This window comes from Sander vitreus, chromosome 21 (assembly GCF_031162955.1).
Source record: "Sander vitreus isolate 19-12246 chromosome 21, sanVit1, whole genome shotgun sequence".
Taxonomy (NCBI): Eukaryota; Metazoa; Chordata; class Actinopteri; order Perciformes; family Percidae; genus Sander; species Sander vitreus.
Genome location: NC_135875.1, coordinates 20,645,468 through 20,667,114, shown reverse-complemented (window position 1 = coordinate 20,667,114; position 21,647 = coordinate 20,645,468). Strand labels below are relative to the sequence as shown.

The 21,647-nt window shown below is 41.1% G+C and overlaps 2 protein-coding genes across 2 annotated transcripts in view; one reads left to right on the top strand and one right to left on the bottom strand.

Annotated features, from left to right (window-relative positions):
* The window catches only part of slc39a11 (solute carrier family 39, member 11), a 149,373-nt gene extending 134,855 nt beyond the window's left edge, over nucleotides 1-14,518 (bottom strand). Inside the window, exons 1-3 of the mRNA XM_078278849.1 lie at nucleotides 14,420-14,518; nucleotides 12,325-12,442; nucleotides 11,511-11,549 (exon numbers count right to left, since the gene is read on the bottom strand). Of these exons, the coding sequence (XP_078134975.1) occupies nucleotides 11,511-11,549; nucleotides 12,325-12,432 (147 nt within the window). The 5' untranslated portion in view covers nucleotides 12,433-12,442; nucleotides 14,420-14,518. The remainder of the gene's footprint in view (nucleotides 1-11,510; nucleotides 11,550-12,324; nucleotides 12,443-14,419) is intronic.
* Nucleotides 14,519-20,384: 5,866 nt separating this feature from the next.
* On the top strand, nucleotides 20,385-21,407 carry LOC144536434 (somatostatin receptor type 2). Its single transcript, XM_078279577.1, has one exon. The coding sequence runs from the start codon at nucleotides 20,385-20,387 to the stop codon at nucleotides 21,405-21,407; it is 1,023 nt and encodes a 340-aa protein (XP_078135703.1).
* The last annotated feature ends 240 nt before the right edge of the window (nucleotides 21,408-21,647 follow it).

Sequence of the window (21,647 nt, the reverse complement as noted above, 5' to 3'; positions counted from 1 at the left end):
ACTAATGCCCATATGGACAAATGCCTAGACCTCTGCTCCAGCTTCTTTAGGCTTGTTTTCAACAACTGTGCACGGAATGCCGAAAATCACTGAAGAGCCTTGGAGATGGTGTTGGCTGAATTCTGTGAAACATAATACCCTAAGAAAAACCCACATGGTAGAATTGCATTAAATGCTGTTTATTGGCCTCTCCTTTACACTGGCTTACAACCCCCTGTTCATTACAGTACACATGCAATTTGGTTTGTTTCAGCAATTGCATTTATAAAATCAATCTCAGTGTCTTCCATTGGTGGGCAAACAACCATTGTGGAGCCAGAGAATGGCATGCATTATGAGTGCTCAATGTAGGAAGCAGAGGAAGGATTTTTAGGAATGAGTAACTTTGTTTTTACTAACATGGAAGGAGTCTGTCTGTCCTTCGATTTTCTCGACAACAGTTTATCCGATCGTCTTCACACTTGGAGGCTGTATAGCTGAGGACTCAAGGCAGTGCAGTGTTGAGCGAGAGCTCTTGAGGGACATATTTTTCTTTATTAGTAGTGCGGTGTGTACACACTGTTCTTGTTGAGAGGGGACCCCTATTAACTGTTAACTGTTTAACTTTTTTTCTGATGATGGAGATTAGATTTTTTTGGAACTGTGTTTCTGGTCTGTTCAAAATAAAAAAGGATGAATGACCTAGAGCTATCAATCTTTAATTTGTTATTTCTTTAAATACTCAAATATTTAATGCTCAAATTCAGCCTGTTAATAATATGTACTTCATTATTGCATCGTCAATGCCACTATAAGCATGTGGTTGTTGTTACACGTTCTGTCCTCTAGAGGGACTTCCAACATTAGCCTGGCCTTGAAGGGAACTTACGTCACGGTGCTTTGCATTACTTGCACGCCACTTTGTTTACATTCATTTTCCACCACGAACACACAGCGACAAACCAAAATCAACAGAGAACTCTGCAACATTATCTTACAAATGTATTGAAGCGGCTCTGTTGTTAAGGCTAACGGTGCTCGGCTAGCACAATGACATCATGTTGGGAAGCACAGGCAAAACAATTTGTCATAAAATAAGTAACGGCATTAATAACTGAGCCAAACGTTGTTGTCACTACTATTTTAGTGATTTATAAGCAACCTGTTTCTTGCAGATTGTCACATCACTGACAATACAGCTGCTAACATTAACTTTAGCTGTCTCCATGAAGCTCCCAGCTAAGCTCCTATAACATGCGACAGTTAGGAAACAAAAACGAGCTAACCAATGATAACATAAGCATTTTGGCTGGGTGGATGTCGATTTTAAAGTCATGTTAAAAGTATTTCCCATCCGTCTTCCGATTTCTTGGTTTCTTACTTGGTACGTAACGTTATAGCTCTGTGATCTTAAGACCTCACTATGCCTTGTGTTTCTCACTCCCTTCAACTTACAGTTCATCAGACGTGACATGACAAAAGCATTTCGTTTTTTACATGCGGGTAGGCCAAGGCGAGAAGAGGGAGATTAGCTAACGTTAAACATATTTATATAAAAAAAAATCACAATCACAAAATCACAATCAAATACTAATTTCAGCATTCAAATAGGATTGATTTTTTTTTTATATTCGACTAATATTCGACTTTCGGAATTTGTTCCAACAGCCCTAGAATGAACTATACAAAATAGGTTGCATTGCTATTTCTTCCAATCACCAGGAGAGGAAACACCTACGCTAATATAACTAGTTTGTATTGGCTAATACCTTTTGGACGTAACATAATATCATCCACATTACGTTCACTGGCAACAGTTTGTTCCAATGCAGCGGGTAGTGTGACGTTGCTACACAGCAGTGAAATCTTAACAGCCAATGAAAATTGTTTGTACATGACTTGGAGCCGCCTTCATAAACTGTCTGTGGAGAAAATACTGTTGTGTTTATTCAACTGAGCCCTGACTAGAAAAAATAACTTTATTTCAAATGTTCCTGGAAAATAACATAAAGAAACAGAGAACTGGGCTTAAATGTTGCCCATTAACGTCATTCGCTTTAACAGCTTTCTCGGACACTTCCTTCCAAGAATAAACAGCGTCATTACCTAAAACAAGCAAAGAGAAGTGAGACTGGAAGAATAGGTAGAAGAGATGCATAGATTTATACGGAAATTATTAATTGTTGCTATTCTTTGCCAACAATAACAGCTGAGAGATGCTGTGTTCTGGGACAGCATGACGTGATTATCTGCTGTGATAAAGACCGTATGGCATGCCTGCGTATGTGTGTCCATCTGTATCTGAATCTGAGGATGTGTTTGCATGGGTTGGTTTCAGGGTGTGTGAGTTGGGGGGACAGCAGATGTAAAGCACGGGAACAGGATGGCATCTGAATCACGACATGCAAAAAGAATGACATGCAGGTCGTGAAACACCCACCAACTGCACAAATTATTTATGAAGCAAAGAAAAAAAAACAAAAAAAAAAACAGTTGCCTGTCAATTGTCCACAGACAGTTATAACTTAAGAGGGGAATTCAATTTGAAACAGCAGTACGCTCGGACCAAATTCAGGGTTTTTCGTTTTGTGGGGTGGTTTTGTGGAATAGTCTGGCCAAATCAATCAAACAAAGTATAAATATAGTGCAAATCAAAAAAAAAAAAAAAGGTACAAAGGATATATTTTTTAAAAGTACAGAAGTGAGGAAGGAGAGTGAAAATGTCAGGATGTTAATGGTGCTTTTTTTTTGGTTCTTTATGTTCTTAATTTTGATCAAGTGGAAACAAAAATTGGAGGAATATTTTTGCATCGTTTAAAATAGTTAAACTGATGTTTGGTTAATCAACTTGGATTGTGATTGTGTTTGTGGTGAAGACTGGGGGTAGGACTTTAGGCCTCTACCTAACAGGGCTTGTGTTATGTTGATTTTTGTTACTCATTTTTTTTCTTTTTCTGCATATATGCTTGACAGAGACCATTATCTGTAGGTTCTCCTCTCACTTTTTGAACTATTGTTCATCTTACTAACAATTATTCTGTACATTACAGTCTCTCTGAGAAAGCCATATCTTCATGAGTCACCTCAAGATTTTTATCTGCAACATTTGATTTGATTGATGGATTCTATCTCATCTATTCTCTCCAATATGCCATTTCAACACACTCAGCTAAGGATTAGGATATTGTAAATATTTACTAAAGTGGGATTTTCATTTCTGAAAGCAGAATACTTGTGGTTTCCTCTGAGCATTCTGAATGACTAAAAGAGGTGAGCTGAAAGTTCTCTATAGCCCAATAACGTTGTGAAGTGGGAGGAGGTATTCCTGTTGTATTGTGTGGCCGGGTTAGCTCAGTTGGTAGAGCAGGCGCACATATATGGACATACCTGCAAACTCAGAAGGGCTTCAAAAAAAGAAAAAAAGAAAACACGTTTTGGTTTAAAAGCGATTATCTTTTGCTACGTTTCCACCTCACATTCACACTGCCCCGTCATCAGAGAAATCTGAAAACACTTCTGACCCCGTTTTGGTTTGGAACCTCCGGGGTTGTGTTGCACTCTCAACGGCAGCAAACAGAGGCCTTTGGCAACACTGACGCCAATGTTTTGCCGCCTGATTGGGTCATGCCAACTCTGAGACTAAACTACCATGGCAACTACCAGCAACGGGCAGGGTATACATGATGCTTCCTGTTTACCCTGGCACGTGCATGCCCAGTATACAAGAATGTTGATGAGATATGCGGCTTGGGGGTGTTAGTTTAAACGGAGATTAGTTATTCTACTGGAGCTAAAAACACTTGTGAGCACGGAGTTCGCTTTTGGCTCAAAACTCCGCTTAAAAACAAAAACCTAGCAATGTAAATGTAGCCTGAGTGACTGGAAGTTGGAACACTTACAAGGCTTGGATACATGTGAAATTCTTCTGGTTTAATCATGTGTGAGACTTGGATTTATTCATTCATTTATTCATTTTTTTTAATAAACTTAGTGCTGACATTAGAAAATATCTGGGGCCTCATGTATAAAAAACTGCACAGCTTTCATACCAGAAGATGGCGTACGGCCAAAACTTGAAAAGTACCTACACACAGAAATATTCACATGTATAAAACCGGGCGTACGCCAGGTCCTGCGCACCTTTCCTTTATACATCACAATCAACGTGAAATTGAGCGCACATGAATGAGCCACCGACCCCGCCTTGCCTCCTCCCATAAATTAATATGGAAATTACTATAAATGCGCCCCCGACGTCATTCTTCGTCCAATCACAACGGGTTATCCCGCTGCAGACGGGAAAAAAAACTTCACCGACTGTGAGGTTGAGGTGCTGATCGCGGAGGTAGAAGCGAGAACAAAAAAGTTCTGTTTGGAGGTTTGTCGTCTTGGATAAGCAATAAAAGAAAATGCCCAGAGTGGAAAATGGTGACCGGGCAGTGAATGCACCAAACAATGGCAGAAATAAAAAAAAATTTAAAAAAAAAGTCTAATGTTGAACTGGAAATCAAAAGAATAGTGGCAGTGCTACACCAGTTACAGAACAACATGCATCTCAGTGTCAGTCCAAATTACGCACAATAAGCAGTTTGAATTTACTGATGTAATGCCATTTATTTTCTAAGTGTTAGTACGCTCAGTGAAACTGAGTCCAGCGTGAGAGAGATCCGACTCAGAGGAGGAGAGGTTAGTGACGCCAGCGTCTCCACGGCAGGTGACAGTGCGCACGGATCTGCTGCGCCACGCATGGATGAAATAATGAAATAGTAAATAGGACTACAGTAACAGAAATATGTGCAGAATTAAGACAGTCAAGACGACCCAGTGTTTGATGGACCGGGTACACCTTGTTCACTTAATAGCATACAAATCATCCACGGGATCAATTACGCATCACGTGAGTTTGCCCCCCCCCGACACAGCGTTTGTTCCTGGGGAGATGGAGCCGTGCGTCCCACCTGCTGTGCGCCATGGATGTCTGAGCCTCAGCAACTACAGAATCCCAGGCACTATTGCATTTTTCCGTGCCGATCTTTTTGTTGCACAGTGAATAAGATATTTCATCTATGGGAAATACAAAGGATGACTGAAAGTATTTTCTAAGTGGATTTCCCGTCCTCATGTTTAACAGAGGTTAAGTAGCCTGCGAAGTAAACAGTTAATAGTGTGAAAAATGTGAAACATTATCCACATAAATGATCAAACTTTTATGGAGTATCAGCGCATAAAATTATGTTTTTTCATAGACAACCTTACAGACGTGTGCCAATAAATGAGAAAAAGTAGAAACTTTATTTTGTGAGGTTTGGTGATTTTCGGCACTTTTCAGTTAGAATTCGCCACGTTGCAGAGCCAGAAAAGACTTTGCGGACGGCCTTGAACGTCTGCTCAACAGTTTGCGTGACGGCCCGCACATTCTCACGTCAAGTTAATTTTTTATACATCACAAAGTGTCCGTGACAACCAGCGTACGCAAGCTTTTTGTGCATACACGTTTATACATGAGGCCCCTGGTGTTTGTGATTTGAAAAAAGTCCAAGGGGCAAGCGTGTGTACAGTACTTTAAAATGTAAAGGGGGAGTTGACTACATCACACATTGACAAAAAAACAAAAAAACAAAAATCAAAGCTAAAATTCTTGCAAATATTTTATAATATATTTAGCTTTTTTTTTAACACATCCCTTTAAAATTCTGGGGCAATATGGTATGCTGTTTTGGCGGGGGAGAGTGTATTTCTACAGACACGGCATCCCTCCTCTTCTCTGCTTCTCTTCATAGTCGTCCGATTCATCTACCAACCTAGGGCTGGCTCAGGTTTGCCTTGGACCAGCTCATAGTTATGCTGCTATAGGTCTAGATTGCCGGGGGACTTCCTTTGACACACTGATCTCCTTCCTCTTTCCATCTGCGTGCATTGATGTCCCAGAAATGCTTGTCACTAACTTATCTCCAGGGAGCTTATTCCCCGGAGTCCTTATGTTTTCTCGCCTCGCAGGCAAGGCTTGGGTTGACACCTAAATCCTGGTTGCAGGCAGCTGCCGCCGTGGTCCTGCTCGACGCCCTGCTGTGCCCTACTGCGCCATGCAATGCCCTGGTATACCCTACTATGCCCTACTATGCACCGCAACGCCCTGCATTGCCACGCCACACCCTGAACTGCTACAACTATTATTTCTAGTCATAGTTCCACTATCTTTATTGTTACTATAACTGCCACTGCTCATCATTCCAACTGCTATAATTATGAAATGAATTGAATTGTTTTGATCACATTGCAAGAACAAATTTGAGTATCTCTGCTCCTCCAACTTTAAAACTCTGAAAACAGCTGCAAAAGGACAAGAGCGGGGTCAACGACATCTCTTTCAATTCATTCGTCATCCATAGTCCCTCTCGTTTTCAAATCGAAATTTGAAAGAGTGCAATTAGCTAATGGTGAAGACCGCAATCAATAGAATGTGCAATATTTAACTAAAATTAGTTTGGTGTAACATTTGGTTTAACATTTTTTATTCCTATTTTTATTATTATATTTACTGTTTTTTCATAAGTTAAATGCTGGAATAATGTTACATATCACAGATTGTTACCAGAAATGTCCTTTTTCTCAGTGGATTATTTCATTTATTTCAGAAATTTCAGTTTTCATGTTATAATGCTATAATCGCAAACAGATTTTCTCCCCCAAATCGTTTAGCCCTACTCTGACGTTTTCGAAATCCCTCTTTAGGTGAGACTCCATGCTAGTAGATGTGAGACAGAGGTACAACGCTTGGCAGCTGGGTGTATTTGCTATGCTTTGCACAAGGAAAAGAGAAAATTATGGAATAAAGGGCAGGAAGAAATTGTTTAACGAATGATAAAAAGCTATTTCTGCTTCTGCTGACCATCATCAAGGACTGAAAAAGAATCCCCATCACTAAATGTAACTTTCCCTCCGTCAGTATCTGCCTCCTATCTGTTTGAACTTCTTTTATTCTCCATCTGCAGCCAGAAAGTAATCCCAAGGCTGCTCAGGACATTCTTATTTGAAAACAACATAAAGGGAGAAGATATCTACTTCCCTCCTTTTTCCATTTCCATTCAAGCCCCTCAGGCATTTTTTTTCTCTGAAACTGATATAGCTGAATAGTTGAATTTGTCCAATATGAATGCCCAATGGAGCAGTAACTTTGTCACTCAGCACAGCCAGATCGCAGAGGCACAACATCTGGGAGTGCAAAGGACTGCCGTTTACTGCCTGCATTCAACAAGCACAAAATTGCATAAGTTGGGTACCTTTAGTCGCATCACTTAGTCTCTCTCCATCCATATATCCCGTATTATTAATACTGATAGCTTCTTAGCATTTTTTCCAGGTACACAGTAAAAACAACAGCTCCTATTTCTTATCTTAATTGTTACAAAACCTTTGGATGTCTGAGAAGTCAACATTAAATTTAAAGCACACACTTCCAGTAAGAGAACCCAAACTGCAACCAAGGTAGAGAAGTATACTGCACATACTTTCCTAATTAGTACTTCTACCAGTCCTACATATGTATATGCTGTTACGGGCCCAGCTATTTATAACTGAGTCTAGCTACAGGACTATCACAGCCAAAAAACGAAATATAATATGCAAGGAACAGAATGAAAAATTGAGTTTCTTATTACTTACTTATTACTGCAAAGCATATTATGCCAACAAGAGGCTGTACAACTGGAGAGACCGTATCAATAATGCACAGTGTTCATGCTGAGTGGCTAAATTCATCAAAAACAGATAAAAAAAAAGATATGCTCCTCGCAAAATTGGAAAGACGTTAAGCAAAAATCAGACAGAAACACCCCTCAGCTTTTCCCTGTCTATATCATGTCATTGGAATGTGTAAGAGCATCAGCACTGCCTGGGACATAATTGAAAAGTAGTTAAGACCAAAGAATAGATAATTAAGATTAGGGCCAATTTGAGATGGAATCTAGATTATCTGCCATTCTCTTTCCTTAAGGAAGCGTGGACAATCTCTCATCATTTGGCATTAGACTTATCAAATCACTCATCTGGGCCATTATAAACAATCTGAGAATCACTATGAGGAATCGCAATTATGTTTCAACAGGGAGATTCTGGGGAAGGTGGGGAAATTTGCCGAGCTGTGAGCTCCTCTGGATGATGTTTTGTATCCAGACCAAGGTTATTATAGTTTTGCATTTTTCATTAGACTTTATTTTTATTTCGTTTTGACTTTTTGTTTTCAAATTCAGTTTAGTTTTAATTAGCTTTTAAAGCGAGTTTGCAAGTTTAGTTTAGTTTTCACTTTTTGAAAAATTTTTATTATTAGTTTTGGTGTTAGTTTTAGTCTTTTTTTGTAATGTGGTAGGAGCAAGATTCAAAAAGGTCAGAAAAAAAGTATTGCGTAATTATAACTCAACAAAAACATCATACAATTTTAGAAATATGTAGGCTATTCATAATGTATTCAACAATAACACCGGTACATAAAATGTACATATGATGCCGCAGTAAGTGCAAAATGTGTAAGTGTGCCAGGAAAAAAACCTAAACAGCCAATAGACTAAAGAAGACATACATCAACAGGTGTTTTGAACTTTGGTTCGAGGGAAAGTGTCGACTCACACAGTTGTGTAGACATCCCAGTATCAATCCACATATTAACCCACGCTTCCTCCCGCTTTTGGTGTTCCTGCGCATTTACTAACCAGCAGCTATCAGGTCGCCAGTGAAAGCACGCCTGTATTGTTGCGTGTCCTACTGTTGTCTCCGTCATGCTGCCTGGCCCTGTACCCATACATCCATGCGCTGTACCCATACAGTAAAAGAAATGGACACACTTTTCCAGTGACGGCTGAGCGTACTGCACAGCCTCAAACTGAGCTTGACGACGTAGATGTGATGTGAGCAACCTGCCTGAAAGTTGTAAGTCTTCTGGTAGCTGTGCCAAGAGAAATCTCAATCATTCCCAATCTTGCAGAGACGGAGAGCGTGAGTAGGAGCTGTCCATGAGCGTAGGAGCAGGAGCAAAACGTTGCTGAAATATTTTGTTCCGATGCTTTCATGGACTCTCTATGGGCTTCTCCCTTGACTGTATGCCTTCACGTCCTCCCCCTCCGATTGCCTGCGAGCTTCTCCTGACTATACGGTAATTTCTCTACTGTGCGACAGAAGGTTGCGTGGTTATGACAAAATTGGACAAAAACGGCTGCTACGGGGCCATAACGTGAGAAACAAGGTAATGGAGCCTTTTATACATGTTGTGTTTCTTTAGAAATAAACAATGGAAAAAGTCTTTAAACGCTTCAGATGTAAAGTTATTCGCTGTCAAAGTGACGCCAAAATGAATGGGAGTCAATGGAATGCTAGCGGAAGGTGATGGCTTGTTAGCCTCAGAATCTCCCCATAGGAGGTACGCTTTCCAGATGCTCGCTTACCCATCTTGGCTGTACCGGGGTTAGCTTCTGTTTTGGGGAAAGGGGGCTTTGCGTTCTCCTTTACCTTGTTAAAGTAAGCTAGGTTAGCCTCCTTGTGTGCGCTTCTCAAATGTACTTTAAAATTTGTGCGATTTTTCCCTTTAATAAATTGTCCACATATTTTACCACCTTCCACTGCAAGGCACTTGCTTTTATCTGACACAGTCATAATCAAATAGGACTCTGCCGCTTTCTTCCGACTTTCGGTACCTGATGCTAGGCAAGGGGCATGGACTATGTTGTGTTCAAATGGACATGGAATGTCGGAATTTCTGGGTTCCCAGTCGGAAACTATATACGTCTATGGCATAGACTGTCTAAAACAGGTCTATGGTCGGAAATGTCAACTCTGAAAGATATAACGTTATTTGCTCTATGAAAGACATTGACAAAGACGAAAACTTTCATTTTAATTTTTTTTTTTTCACATTACAGTTTTAGTTAGTTATCGTTTTTTTGTAATGCCTCGTTTTTATTTTTATTTCAGTTAACGACAATGTTTTTTCCCCCCATCTAGTTTTCGTTATTTCATTCGTTTTCGTTAACGATTATAATCTTGATCAAGACACGACGGCGTTTGACGTATCTGGGAATTCCACAACAGGTACCGGCTAGGTTGACGACGGAAAGAAATCTTAATCATGAAAAAGAATTATTGCCAAGTCAGTAACACTTACAAGGAATTTGCCATGGTGGATGGTGCATACATAAACATAAACATATTAAAAGGAAATAAACAATGGCTGTAAAAGAAAATGTTGCCGGAATGCTGTCGGTGCCTACAGCTCTGCACCGGTGTGAGTAACGCATATAAACACAAATGATCCCAATATCATCCTGCAATCAAACTTGCATGAGTAGAGAAATGCAAATTTCCCCATTCTGTGTGAACACGCCATTATAGTTTTCTCAGTGGATGCATTCAAAAGACTGAAGGGCAGATATAACGTACAGGGTAAATCTTAATGTAGGAAAAACTAAATTAGTTTTTGTGGTGTATGGAAATTATGCGAGTGTTTTGCAACTAAGTCCACACAGGTTAAATCAAAATTAAAAATGACATTACACTTCTTTGGTTTTTGGTATGCTCTCTGCCCTCTGCTCATCTGTCTGCTATACGCGTCAATGGACCTTTTTCACGGCAGACATGTTGACTTGTCATAGTAGGAAAAGCACAGCTGAAATGTATAACCTTAAAGATGGCTCAGTTCCATCAAGTGTCCCAGTGAGCTATCTCAGTGAGTCAGCATACACAACACCAGGGCCTCTCCTAAGTGGAATGCAGCCACCATTAATGCTTTTGAATACACCTGTGCTGTTCCTACTATGACATGTCAACATGTCTGCCGTGAAAAAAGGTCTACAGCCAAGTTTTGTTTACGCTTGTTCTGTTGTGCAACCGCCTATAGGTTACAAAAAATTATGTTTTACATTCTGTACTGCACCTCACACACTGTGTGGAGCTGTTCATCCTATAATTTTCCCTCTTTTATGAACTTATAATAAGTTAAGCAGCTTTGCAGCTCGCCTAAATCCCAGCAGAGATATAGTACATGACAGCTTTTATTATTACATTTTTAATATTTTAATAGACGTCTCTCGGAGACTTCACACTTTGCCAATTTTCCACTGATTCCCTACCCTGACACACTTGATAAATATCGGCCGTGAACTGCTTACCCCTCAGGAAATCAAATATGTAATTGTAAGAGTCACATAGTGAGGTTTACGCAGTGTATTTTCTATTGCAGCATAATACCTCTTTAGGCATGATAAGGCCAAGAACTCCTTTGAGGGGGGATAATCTCAAACTTTTAAGAATTAATGTGCCATCTGGAAATGTCAGGCTTTGTCTGTCTCTGGAAGAAAGTCAGCCTGCCTGTCCAAAAACCAATCACATAGCAGCATCCTCCTACCTGTGCTGTGTGTGTGTGTGTGTGTGTGTGTGTGTGTGTGTGTGTGTGTGTGTGTGTGCGTGTGTGTGTGTGTGTGTGTGTGTGTGTGTGTGTGTGTGTGTGTGTGTGTGTGTGTGCGCGCGTCAAAAGAAATCTAACTCACCCCAGCTGCGAAGCCTAAACTTCCATCCAGAATGCGTTTCTGAAAAAGGCAGATAAGGAGAGAGATTGTGCGAGTCAGTCAAATCAGTATCTTCAAACCCCTCCATAAACCTCTTATTGTTGACATAAGCGACAAAACTGCAACATGTCCCGAGAGTCAGAAGTCCAGCGATAACAAAAAAACTCAATCAACCAGTGAAACCATTCTGTCATGAGTTGTTTCACGTGATGTACTTTGACTCCAGCGGTAATATTGGAAAATCTCAGTTTTGGCATCAGCTGCTCCGTGGCAAAGAACATTTAAAACTAGAAGAGCACTCGAAGAGTTAGAGCGCCGCCAAGGCATGATATATATATATATATATATATATATATATATATATATATATATATATAACATGAAGAACATCCACACATTTAAAGAAATAGTTTTTCACGCCAAGAGTAAGATGAGAAGATAGATATCACTCTTATGTCCGTCTGTTAAATTTGATGTTTTAGCCAGGAGACAGTGGCCTTAGCTTAGCATGAAGATTGGAAGCAGGGTGGGGGGGTCCAGGGGTAACTAAATCCACCTACCAGCACCTCTAGAGCTCACTAATCAACATGTTGGACCTCATTTTGTTTGTACAAATTAGATACAATGTGTTAGTTGGTAGGGGTGGGGGAGCGCTGTCTTCTCATCCAACTCTTGCCATGTCAGTGGATAAGCGTACAGCACATACCAAAATGCCAACCTTTCCTTTAAAACAATGTGTAAAGTGTTTACTCGAGCTGTGCGTGTATGGGGGTTCTGGGTTCATACGGGACAATACCTGTCGACTGGAGAAGACAAAGACCAGGGCTGCTCCGGCAGCAGTCAGACCCCAGGTGAACAGAGTCCCCAGCAGGGCCTGGGTCACAGGGCTGTAGCCTTCCAGCATGGTGCCAGACCTGGACCAATCACAATCAGATTCAGCTTTATTGGCCAGGTTTGCGTAAACAAACAAGGAATTTGACTCCGGTTAATCTTAGCTCTCAAAGTACAACACTCACTTAACATATAAAAAAAAAAACAGAAAGGACAGTAAGAAATATAAAAAAATAATGTTAAGTATACAGTATAACAATACAATTTACAATTTTACAAGAAATATACAATAACAATTGAAGAGAGGGAAGGAATAGTGCAATATCAGTATAGTCTGAGATTTAAGGGGTTATTTCTGAGCATTCAACACAAACAACACACATACACTCAACGCAATCCCACGGCACATTCACATTATATTGGAAGATCTGGCTGATAATATCTCGCTCTTATCTTTCCAGGAACCACTTTGAGAATTTGGAGTCTGAAAATCTTTTCAGTAACTACCCTGCAGCAAAGGGCCATGGGTTAGTCTCATACCCGGGCTGCTGCGGTGAGAACTGAGCCTTTGTACATGGGGCGCACGCTCAACCAGGTGAGCTACCAGGGCTTAGGCTTATATTTGTGATTCCCAAGTTTAGACAAGAATGACAAGAGAACAAACAACAGAACCCAACAACAGGGCTAAATGTGCTTAGGCTGACTCATCCTAAATGTGTGCCTTTACGCCCTCACATTACTAGTCTGGCACTAACACCCGCCGTGTTTGTTTCAGCACACTAAACTAAATAAGTCAACAGAGAGTCAAAATCCTGTTTGCTCAGGACTTGAATATCCTGGAATTCGAATTGTAATTGGTGTAGCTAAACCTGTTGGGGTTGGCCCATCACTTTTCCAATTAGAAGATTATATAGTACAGCCTAAATTAATGTTGATGATTTATATGTTTCTCACACAACACATGCAATGTACAGAAGGTGCTGTGAATACTAGGGATGTGACTTAGTCATTTCTACTCCAAAACACACTTTTTTTTTTAATTCCAATGATTTAAGTGGGACTTTTACATTCATGTTAGTTAGCGTAAGCCCTACAATGTGTTTATTTGGAGGTACAGATGAGTTTGCATTCAGGTAAGTGTTTTAGTGCAATAGTGTAACAGTAGCACAAGAAGATAAGCGTCATAAAGTCATGGCATGTCAGCAATATGAAGTTTGCTAACATTAGCCACAATGAGCTTGTCTTATGGCCCTTTTTCACAGCAGACATGTTGACTTGTCATAGTAGGAAAAGCACAGCTGAAATGTATAACCTTAACGATGGCTCAGTTCCATCAAGTGTCCCAGTGAGCTATCTCAGTGAGTCAGCATACACAACACCAGGGCCTCTCCTAAGTGGAATGCAGCCACCATTAATGGTTTTGAATACACCTGTGCTGTTCCTACTATGACATGTCAACATGTCTGTCCTGAAAAAGTTCTATTTCTGCTTTCAAAAGTTACAACTTTAAAGTAGTTGAACTTGCAACTTCTCACATTCATATGCAATAAATAAACATGTGTATTTACTAATGTAAGCTGGAGGAACTGCTTTCATGTATTTATCGAATTTTCATGAGCACATAAATAAAAAAAAACATGCAATGGGAATATTTACCACACAGTAGCCGGGAAAGCTGCTTTAATGTATTGACGGCTGACAACTCAATATGGTAAATATGACTTACTAATGTACTTATTCATTTCATAAAAGCGCAATACATTTCCAATGACAAGTTAACACTGCTCTGTGTGGTATATAGCCTAACTGGTCTTCGTGTAACGGAGTTACAAACACAGACATACAGTTCATAGTGTACAGGTAACTGACGTGTGTCTAACCTGTAAATGAGAGCCAACCGGCTAACTTAAAATGATATTATAAAACAAAAACGCTCTTATATTTCACTCAAACTCTATTTGCGGTACTATGAAACAACATGCATTCATTCGGCAAGTTTTAGTTTTACCCTTAGTTTATGATATCGGTTAATTTGTTGCATTAGTATCAGGTTTACTCACTTCTTTCCAGTGGCACCACGACTCTTCTGTATTTACTTCCTACTTCCCGGTACACGTGTCTATGACAGTTTAAGACCCGCCTCTGCTCGCAGCCTATTGGTCAATCACTTTGATCGCAGCGATAGCATTGGGGGCGACTTAATTCATTGAAGATATTATGAAAAACCACAGAGGAGTGTGGAAAGCTGAATTCAGTATTATTATTATTTTTTTTTTTTTACATATAAGAAATATAAAGTGCAACCACATTCTACTGTCTTGTCAGGGATTAAATCAAACATATTTCAGTTGGTTAGAACAAAAATGAAATCTGAAACTTGATTTTTAAACCTGTCAGGATCTGACGAGAATACACAGGAGAAAAGATGGCAAATAAAGACAGCAAAAGGCTACGAGCAGTTTCATGTATGCATGCACCACTCTGTCACAGGTCTGTGACAACTACAAGGTGCATGTGTATGTATGTATGGTGTGGACAGTGGAGGAATGTAACTACGTACTGTGCTTAAGTACAAATTTGAGCTACGTGTACTTTAGAGTTTCCATTTGATGCCACAACAATTCACAGAGATATTGTGATTTTTAATCCACTACATTTATCCGACAGCTTCACAAATTAAGACTCTTCATTTAAAACTGACAGAAACTGTAAACTAACAGAAATTATAAAAAAATTTTTTTAAATATGTTGCATTCTTATAGATTAAACTACGCCACAGTAGTCACAGTAGTAGGTCCACCTTGACCAACCACAATGTTAATATGCTACTGACACATTAATAAAGCAGTAATAATTCCTTAATATGGATGGTATACACACACAGGGGCATTTTTTCGGCATTGGGTACTTTATACTTTTAAGAACATCATCATTGTCAACAATACTTACTACTTTGCTCAAGTAACATTTTCAATAATGGACTTGTATTAGTGTATTTTGACACGGTGGCAGTACAAGTTTTACTAATATGAGCACTTTAAAGTGCTCATATTATGCTTTTTGTCATTTTCCCTTTCCTTTATTGTGTTATATATCATTTTTGTGCACTTTATAGGTTCACAAAGTGACAATTCCCAAAGGGACTTACCATCTCCAACAGAAAACACTGTTCACAAACAGCTCTGTTGTAGTCCAGCCTTTACTTCAGAGACAAACGTGCGTCACTTTGTAACGCACGTTATAATGCTCACCTAGCTGCTAGCGTGGCACGCCCTCATACTCTGCAACTGACTGGCTAGTAGTCCTTACCTAGCTACTGAGCATGTGCAACTCCCAGCAAAGACGGTACAGAAGTGAGATGTCTCACTCTGTAGCTAAAACAGAGAGCTCAACACACAGGGTGAAAAGAGGAGCTGCAGCAATGTGCAGTACAACAAAAATATGGAGTTTTTTTAAAATTACACCATGTAAACCTATTCTGATATAACCTCTAAATACAATTATGAACCTGAAAATGAGCATAATATGAGCACTCTAATGTTTCTGTGTGTGTGTGTGTGTGTGTGTGTGTGTGTGTGTGTGTGTGTGTGTGTGTGTGTGTGTGTGTGTGCGTGTGTGTGTGTGTGTGTGTGTGTGTGTGTGGACTTTTTACTGGCTTCTGACAAGTAACAGATTCTGGGATGTTCCTTTTCCAGGTATGCTGCTCTCTTTCACCTCTCAGTGGTAATTCTTAAGCATGTTGACCTTTGACCCGCAGCTAAATCAGCAGTAAGTGATTCCACTCTTCCACTAAGCACTCCATTTCCTGTTTTCCAATACCTCCTACTCAAAGTTTCTACATCGTCCACCTCTTGAACGTTGCCTGTAAAGCGCTGCTGCAATAACTTTGTAACACTGATGGTTACGTGTAATAAAAATGGTATATTCATCACAACTCGCCATCCAAACACTTAAATATCTTAAATATCCATTGCATTATGATCTGTCTGAGGATAAGTTAGTCTTTTTCTCCAATGGACTTCTGTCCTCACGGGATTGAGGGGACCTGACTGATGTGTAAAAAAAACCCTTCTATTTCATCCTTAACACAACTTCAAAACACCTGCATTGGAAATATCCTACGCTGCATATTTTCGGGCAGTTTTGCATCATAATAATAGGAATACTCCACCAAAGAAAAACATCAACAACAGCCTAGCCTTTTATTTTTATTATTTACAGTGTCAAAAAGATATTGAGTATTTGTTTCTAATCAGGTGTACTGCTTTAAAATAATTTCTAAAATCACTAACCAAGAGGGAACATGTAAATATGTCCACCTGGATACAATAAATCCATCCACTAATGCATTTAGATTATGTTATGACAGTCCTATCTATTGTATTAATGCAACACAGATGTTAAAGTGCAGTTGGGACCAACAATCCCTTAACATGTTTACATTTCTGTGTTGCAGTTGCAGGAAGCCTGAATTTGTATTGCTCATGAGTGATTCTGTGTCGCACGAAAACAATAAGATGAAAAATAAGCTGATACCCAGAAACAATAAGCAAGACGTAGAGTTTCCAGATGTCTTCTGTGGCTTCCTCTCACTTCAGAGTGTGCTGAAAGCATTTGGTGCCGCATGCTATTCCATAATATCTTTTACTTAAAATGCCTTCTTGTGAAACGGTTTTGGCAAATCTGCAGTAACACTGTCTGATTCCCATTTTACTGGAATTATGTTGTTGTATGCAAGCTGTAGGGGCTGTGAAAATATATATATTACACACACAGGAAATACACACAAATGCAGAATTACCTGCAAAACTAGGGACATTCCAATTGGTGCCTATTAAAAAGTGTTAGCACGCTAACCCACAAAACTAAGATGGCAAACATGGTAATATTTTTGGCACATTTATGTATACAGTGTATATTTATGTAAGTTCTGATAACTTATACTGTCATATTTTGTGCAGAATTTTGTTCTCTTTGTGCAATGTTGTAGGTGGAGATTGTGCATCTTAAAAAGTGTGTTTCCTGGAATTGCAGTAGTTAAATACCTGGATTCTCTTAAGTGTGTTTTTCAAATGTTCTAATAAAGAATAATAAAGAAGACTTCTTAAAAGCTTCTTTTGTGATAAACAGTGAAGTAGCCTTGGCAATGTGACAGATGTCATACGTTTGTTTCCACATGGCTCGTCCTTTTTTTGCTGTAGAGAGCTCTGCCATGCAGCGTGTCTGTCTGAACACCAGAGTGAAATACTGCCCGTGAAACACGGAGCTGTCAAAGTCTCCAAATTTAGCACCACGGAGCAGTGTTTGCAGTGATGTTTTTACGGGAAGCTGGGGTGGGGGGGGGGGGGGGTGGAGAGGTGGGCTTCTCTTTATGAAGTGCTATAGTCTCCAGGGGGACGTTAAGCCACAACCTAATCAGGAGTTGGGACTACAAAGGCATTTCTTTTTCCCAGTTAATTGGAACCAGTTAAAAGCCAGAGTGAAGGTATGTCTTGAGATTGTATGTCCTGGGGAAAGCTGGGACATCTGATGAATGAGCTCTCAGATAAGGTCTCTGCAAATATACAACACATCTAAAAACACAAAAACAATACTATACATAAAGGAAGAAAAAAAAATAAGATTACCAACAACAGTTGACTTGGAATATTACAATATTCATACCGATGCAGTTATCATCAAGTATTCATTTAGTTGGTGTAATGTCCCATATAGTCTATATCCATGGCCGTCCACTTCCGGGATGGCTCCGTTGCGGCCAGAAATTCCGTTCTGTGTCCTTCTTTTCGAGGACTATGGTTAACTGCTGGACACATGCATACCAAAACAAGTTCCTTCCGGAGGCTATTTTGTACTGGCACCGGGGTTCCGTGCCGCCCAAGGCGATTGTGATTGGTTTAAAGCTATAGTGCGTAGTTTCTGCCGCCCCCATGAGGAATTCTAAGTAATGACAACAACACTGTCGGCGCGTCCACATGATACAGCCTTCCGTGACCCGTCCCCTTCCCCACACAGTTGCTAGTAGCCAAGGAGGACACGGAGGATTAAAAACACATGATGGACTCTTCAGAAGAGGTCGTTCTCTTCACTCAAGTTTCTGCGCAGGAAAGTCACCGGACGCCACAATCTTCTAAACATAGCCATACTGAGAAATACAGAGAGAGTTGTGTGGAGCTGATAGTCTTAATTAGCTTTGTAGCAACTCATTTGGCAATGGCTTGAACGTAACGGACTTTCATTTATATCAAAATGTTACGCACTAAAGCTTTAAAGAAATGCCAATAAACCAGAGCACGTTTTTCCCCCATCCCAGAATGCTGTGTGGACTAGCCAGACCCCCCTCCGCGGCGCTGTGGAGGAAGGTCTGGCAATGCGAGACTATGTCCCATATAAATATTAAATTTTTCCAGTTCTTATTTATTTAGTTTTAAAGCAAAGTAAGTAACAAACAAATAGAGAGAACATGAAAAAAGGGTGGGGTGTGGGATTGACTTGTTTTAATTGAGCCTTTTGTTGCAGTGTTGTTGGTGGGTGTCGGAACACACTGGAGGTGTTTTCTGAGGGAAGTTCCCGGGTTATTCTAGCTATGCGTGTCAGAGCGGCAACAGGATGGAAGTCATCGCTCATCCAGAGTCTTTAATTTTGCTCCCCTGTCCTCTTTCCAATCTACCCGTCTCTCTGTCTCCTCTTTTCTTTTTTCCACCCTTCCCTTTCTGCTCTCGTCTGACTTTCACCTTTTGCATCTCCTCTTTCACCTCCTCCTTTTGTGGAGGGAAATGAATAGCATCTCATGTCGAATGTCAAAAAAACAAAAACAAAAAGCCCTGGAAAAACAGACTTCTCCTTCCTCGGCAGATTTACTCAGTCTAAGGTTGTAATGGTGGGTGGCCCCGAGCACAGAGATAGTGTTATTAGGTCTAGTTGCATGACCCCCCACTGAACTGTGAAGGAGTGGGAGTGGAGTGAGACAAAATGGATGATGGTGGGGTGTTGGGGGGGAGTAAACAGAAGCAGAGGGGAGAGAAAAGAGAGAGCGGAGAGAAAAAAAGTTATGAAAACAAAAGTATTGTAGCAGATGGGGCCAGGGTTTACCTTGGAAACAGCATTAAGGGCAGAGGGACTGGAGGGGGGGGGGGAGCACTGAGAAGGGGCGTGAGCCAAGCTGGAGTTTATCACAATCTGTGGAGAGTGATGAACAAGGGGGGTTACACACACACACACACACACACACACACACACACACACCCACAGCAGCAGACACACTCCCTGGCTTGCACACTGTGGGAGGAAGAGATATAAAAGGGCTCCCGGGGAGAAAGAGTGGTCAGGCGAGCGTCCGAGTGGCTGTCCTGCTCACATCCACAACTCTGTGCGTCACTGAGTGTGTTTACACGCGTGTGTGCATGGGTATCAGAGACAAGCGTGCTGGTGACTCCACCGCAAAGGTTTTTTTAAAAGATAAAAGGAAAGTAAGAATTGACTGGATGGGGGGAGAGTTGAAGAGTTGCTGAAACCTGGCTGCTCTTGAACCTAAAAAAAAAATCTGCAGGATTTTCTTTTTTTTTTTGGTTGTTTACTCCTCTCCGTCTGAATACTTTTCACCTTCACCGTGAGGAGTCAAGAGGTGACTGCTGAGGAATTTAAACAGAAGAAGTGTTTTTGGTAACACTTTACTTGAAGGTATCTACATAAGAGTGACATGACGCTGTCTTGAACATATGACACTATCATGACACATGAACCCTAACTCTAACCCTAACCCTAACCATAACCATAACCATAACTTGTCATGACAAAAACCAAATGGCACTTACTAAAATTAGCGTTATGTCATAAACGTTTATGACTTGTTTGTAATGTTCATGACACGTTTATGACAGTGTCATGTCACTCTTATGTAGATACCTTCAAGTAAAGTGTAACCAAGTTTTTTCTCCCTTTGCGCTGCCACTGTTCTGACTGTAATCTGTGGTTTTGTTCTCTTTTTTTGATCAAGTATTCGACGCGCTGGGGGGGGGGGGCAGAATGGAGGCCTCATTTTTAACAGACGGCGACTACAATCATACCTACATGGATGAGCATCTTTTCTTCGAGGGCAAGATGGACAGCTTTGGCATCGCCATGGCTGTACTCTACTTGCTGGTTTGCATCCTGGGCCTCGCTGGGAACTCCCTCGTCATCGTTGCCATTCTGAAGTTGGACAAAATGTCGTCTTCCACGACGGTGTACATTTTCAACCTGGGGCTGGCCGACGGACTCTTCATGGTCGGTCTTCCCTTCATCGTGAGCCAGAACTTCCAGAACTATTGGATGTTTGGCGATGCGGCGTGCAAACTGGTTATGGTGCTGGACGGCATCAACCAGTTCACCAGCGTCTTCTGTCTGACGGCAATGAGCCTCGACCGCTACATGGCTCTGGCCGACCCGCTGCGGTTCGCCCGCTGGAGAACTCCGCGCAGTGCCAAGATCGTCTCGGCTTTCATGTGGCTGTTCTCGCTGCTCACCATCCTCCCGATGGCGCTCCACTTCTCGGCCGACGGAGGCCTGTGCATGCCGTACCTTGTCTCCGAGGCCTGGTGGCTCGGCGTTTTGTCGTACACCTTCGTTTTGGGGTTCGCTCTGCCGTTCACGGTCATGACGGCGTCCTACGCGGCTCTGCTGCTCACCCTGAGGTCCCAGCGGCTCCGGGCGACGACGCCGCCCAACCACGAGAGCCAGCGGCTAGAGCGACAGGTCACCAACATGGTGGTGGCGGTGGTGGTGGTGTTTGGGATGTGCTGGCTGCCATTTTACACGTTTAACTTCTACTCTCTGTTTCAAACCGGCCTGGTCCTGAGCTTCACCAGAGCTTTCGATTTCGTGGTGCTGCTGTCGTACTCTTGGAGCTGCGCCAACCCCATCCTCTACGCCTGCCTCTCTGACACCTTCAGGAGGCACTTCCGCACACTCCTCTGCCCCGCCGCCAAGTCGCCTCCCAGCATGCACTGCAACACTGAACGGTATGACTTAAGTGACACATGTGTGCGAGATGTGACCATTCTGGCATAGAGACACTGCATAAAAAAACCTGACTCTTTATTTTCCTCAATTGCCTGTCACGATGTCACCGCATGATACTTGTCAACTTCTCGCCACTTATTCACTCATTTGATGGTTTGTAGATATGTGATACATTCTGATTTCGTTTTCTTTTTCTTTAATCTTCTCCACTTAAACTTGGAAGGGATTGAAGTAGGATTGGGCATCGAGAACCGATTCCTATTTGGAATCGTTTCAAAAATTATGATT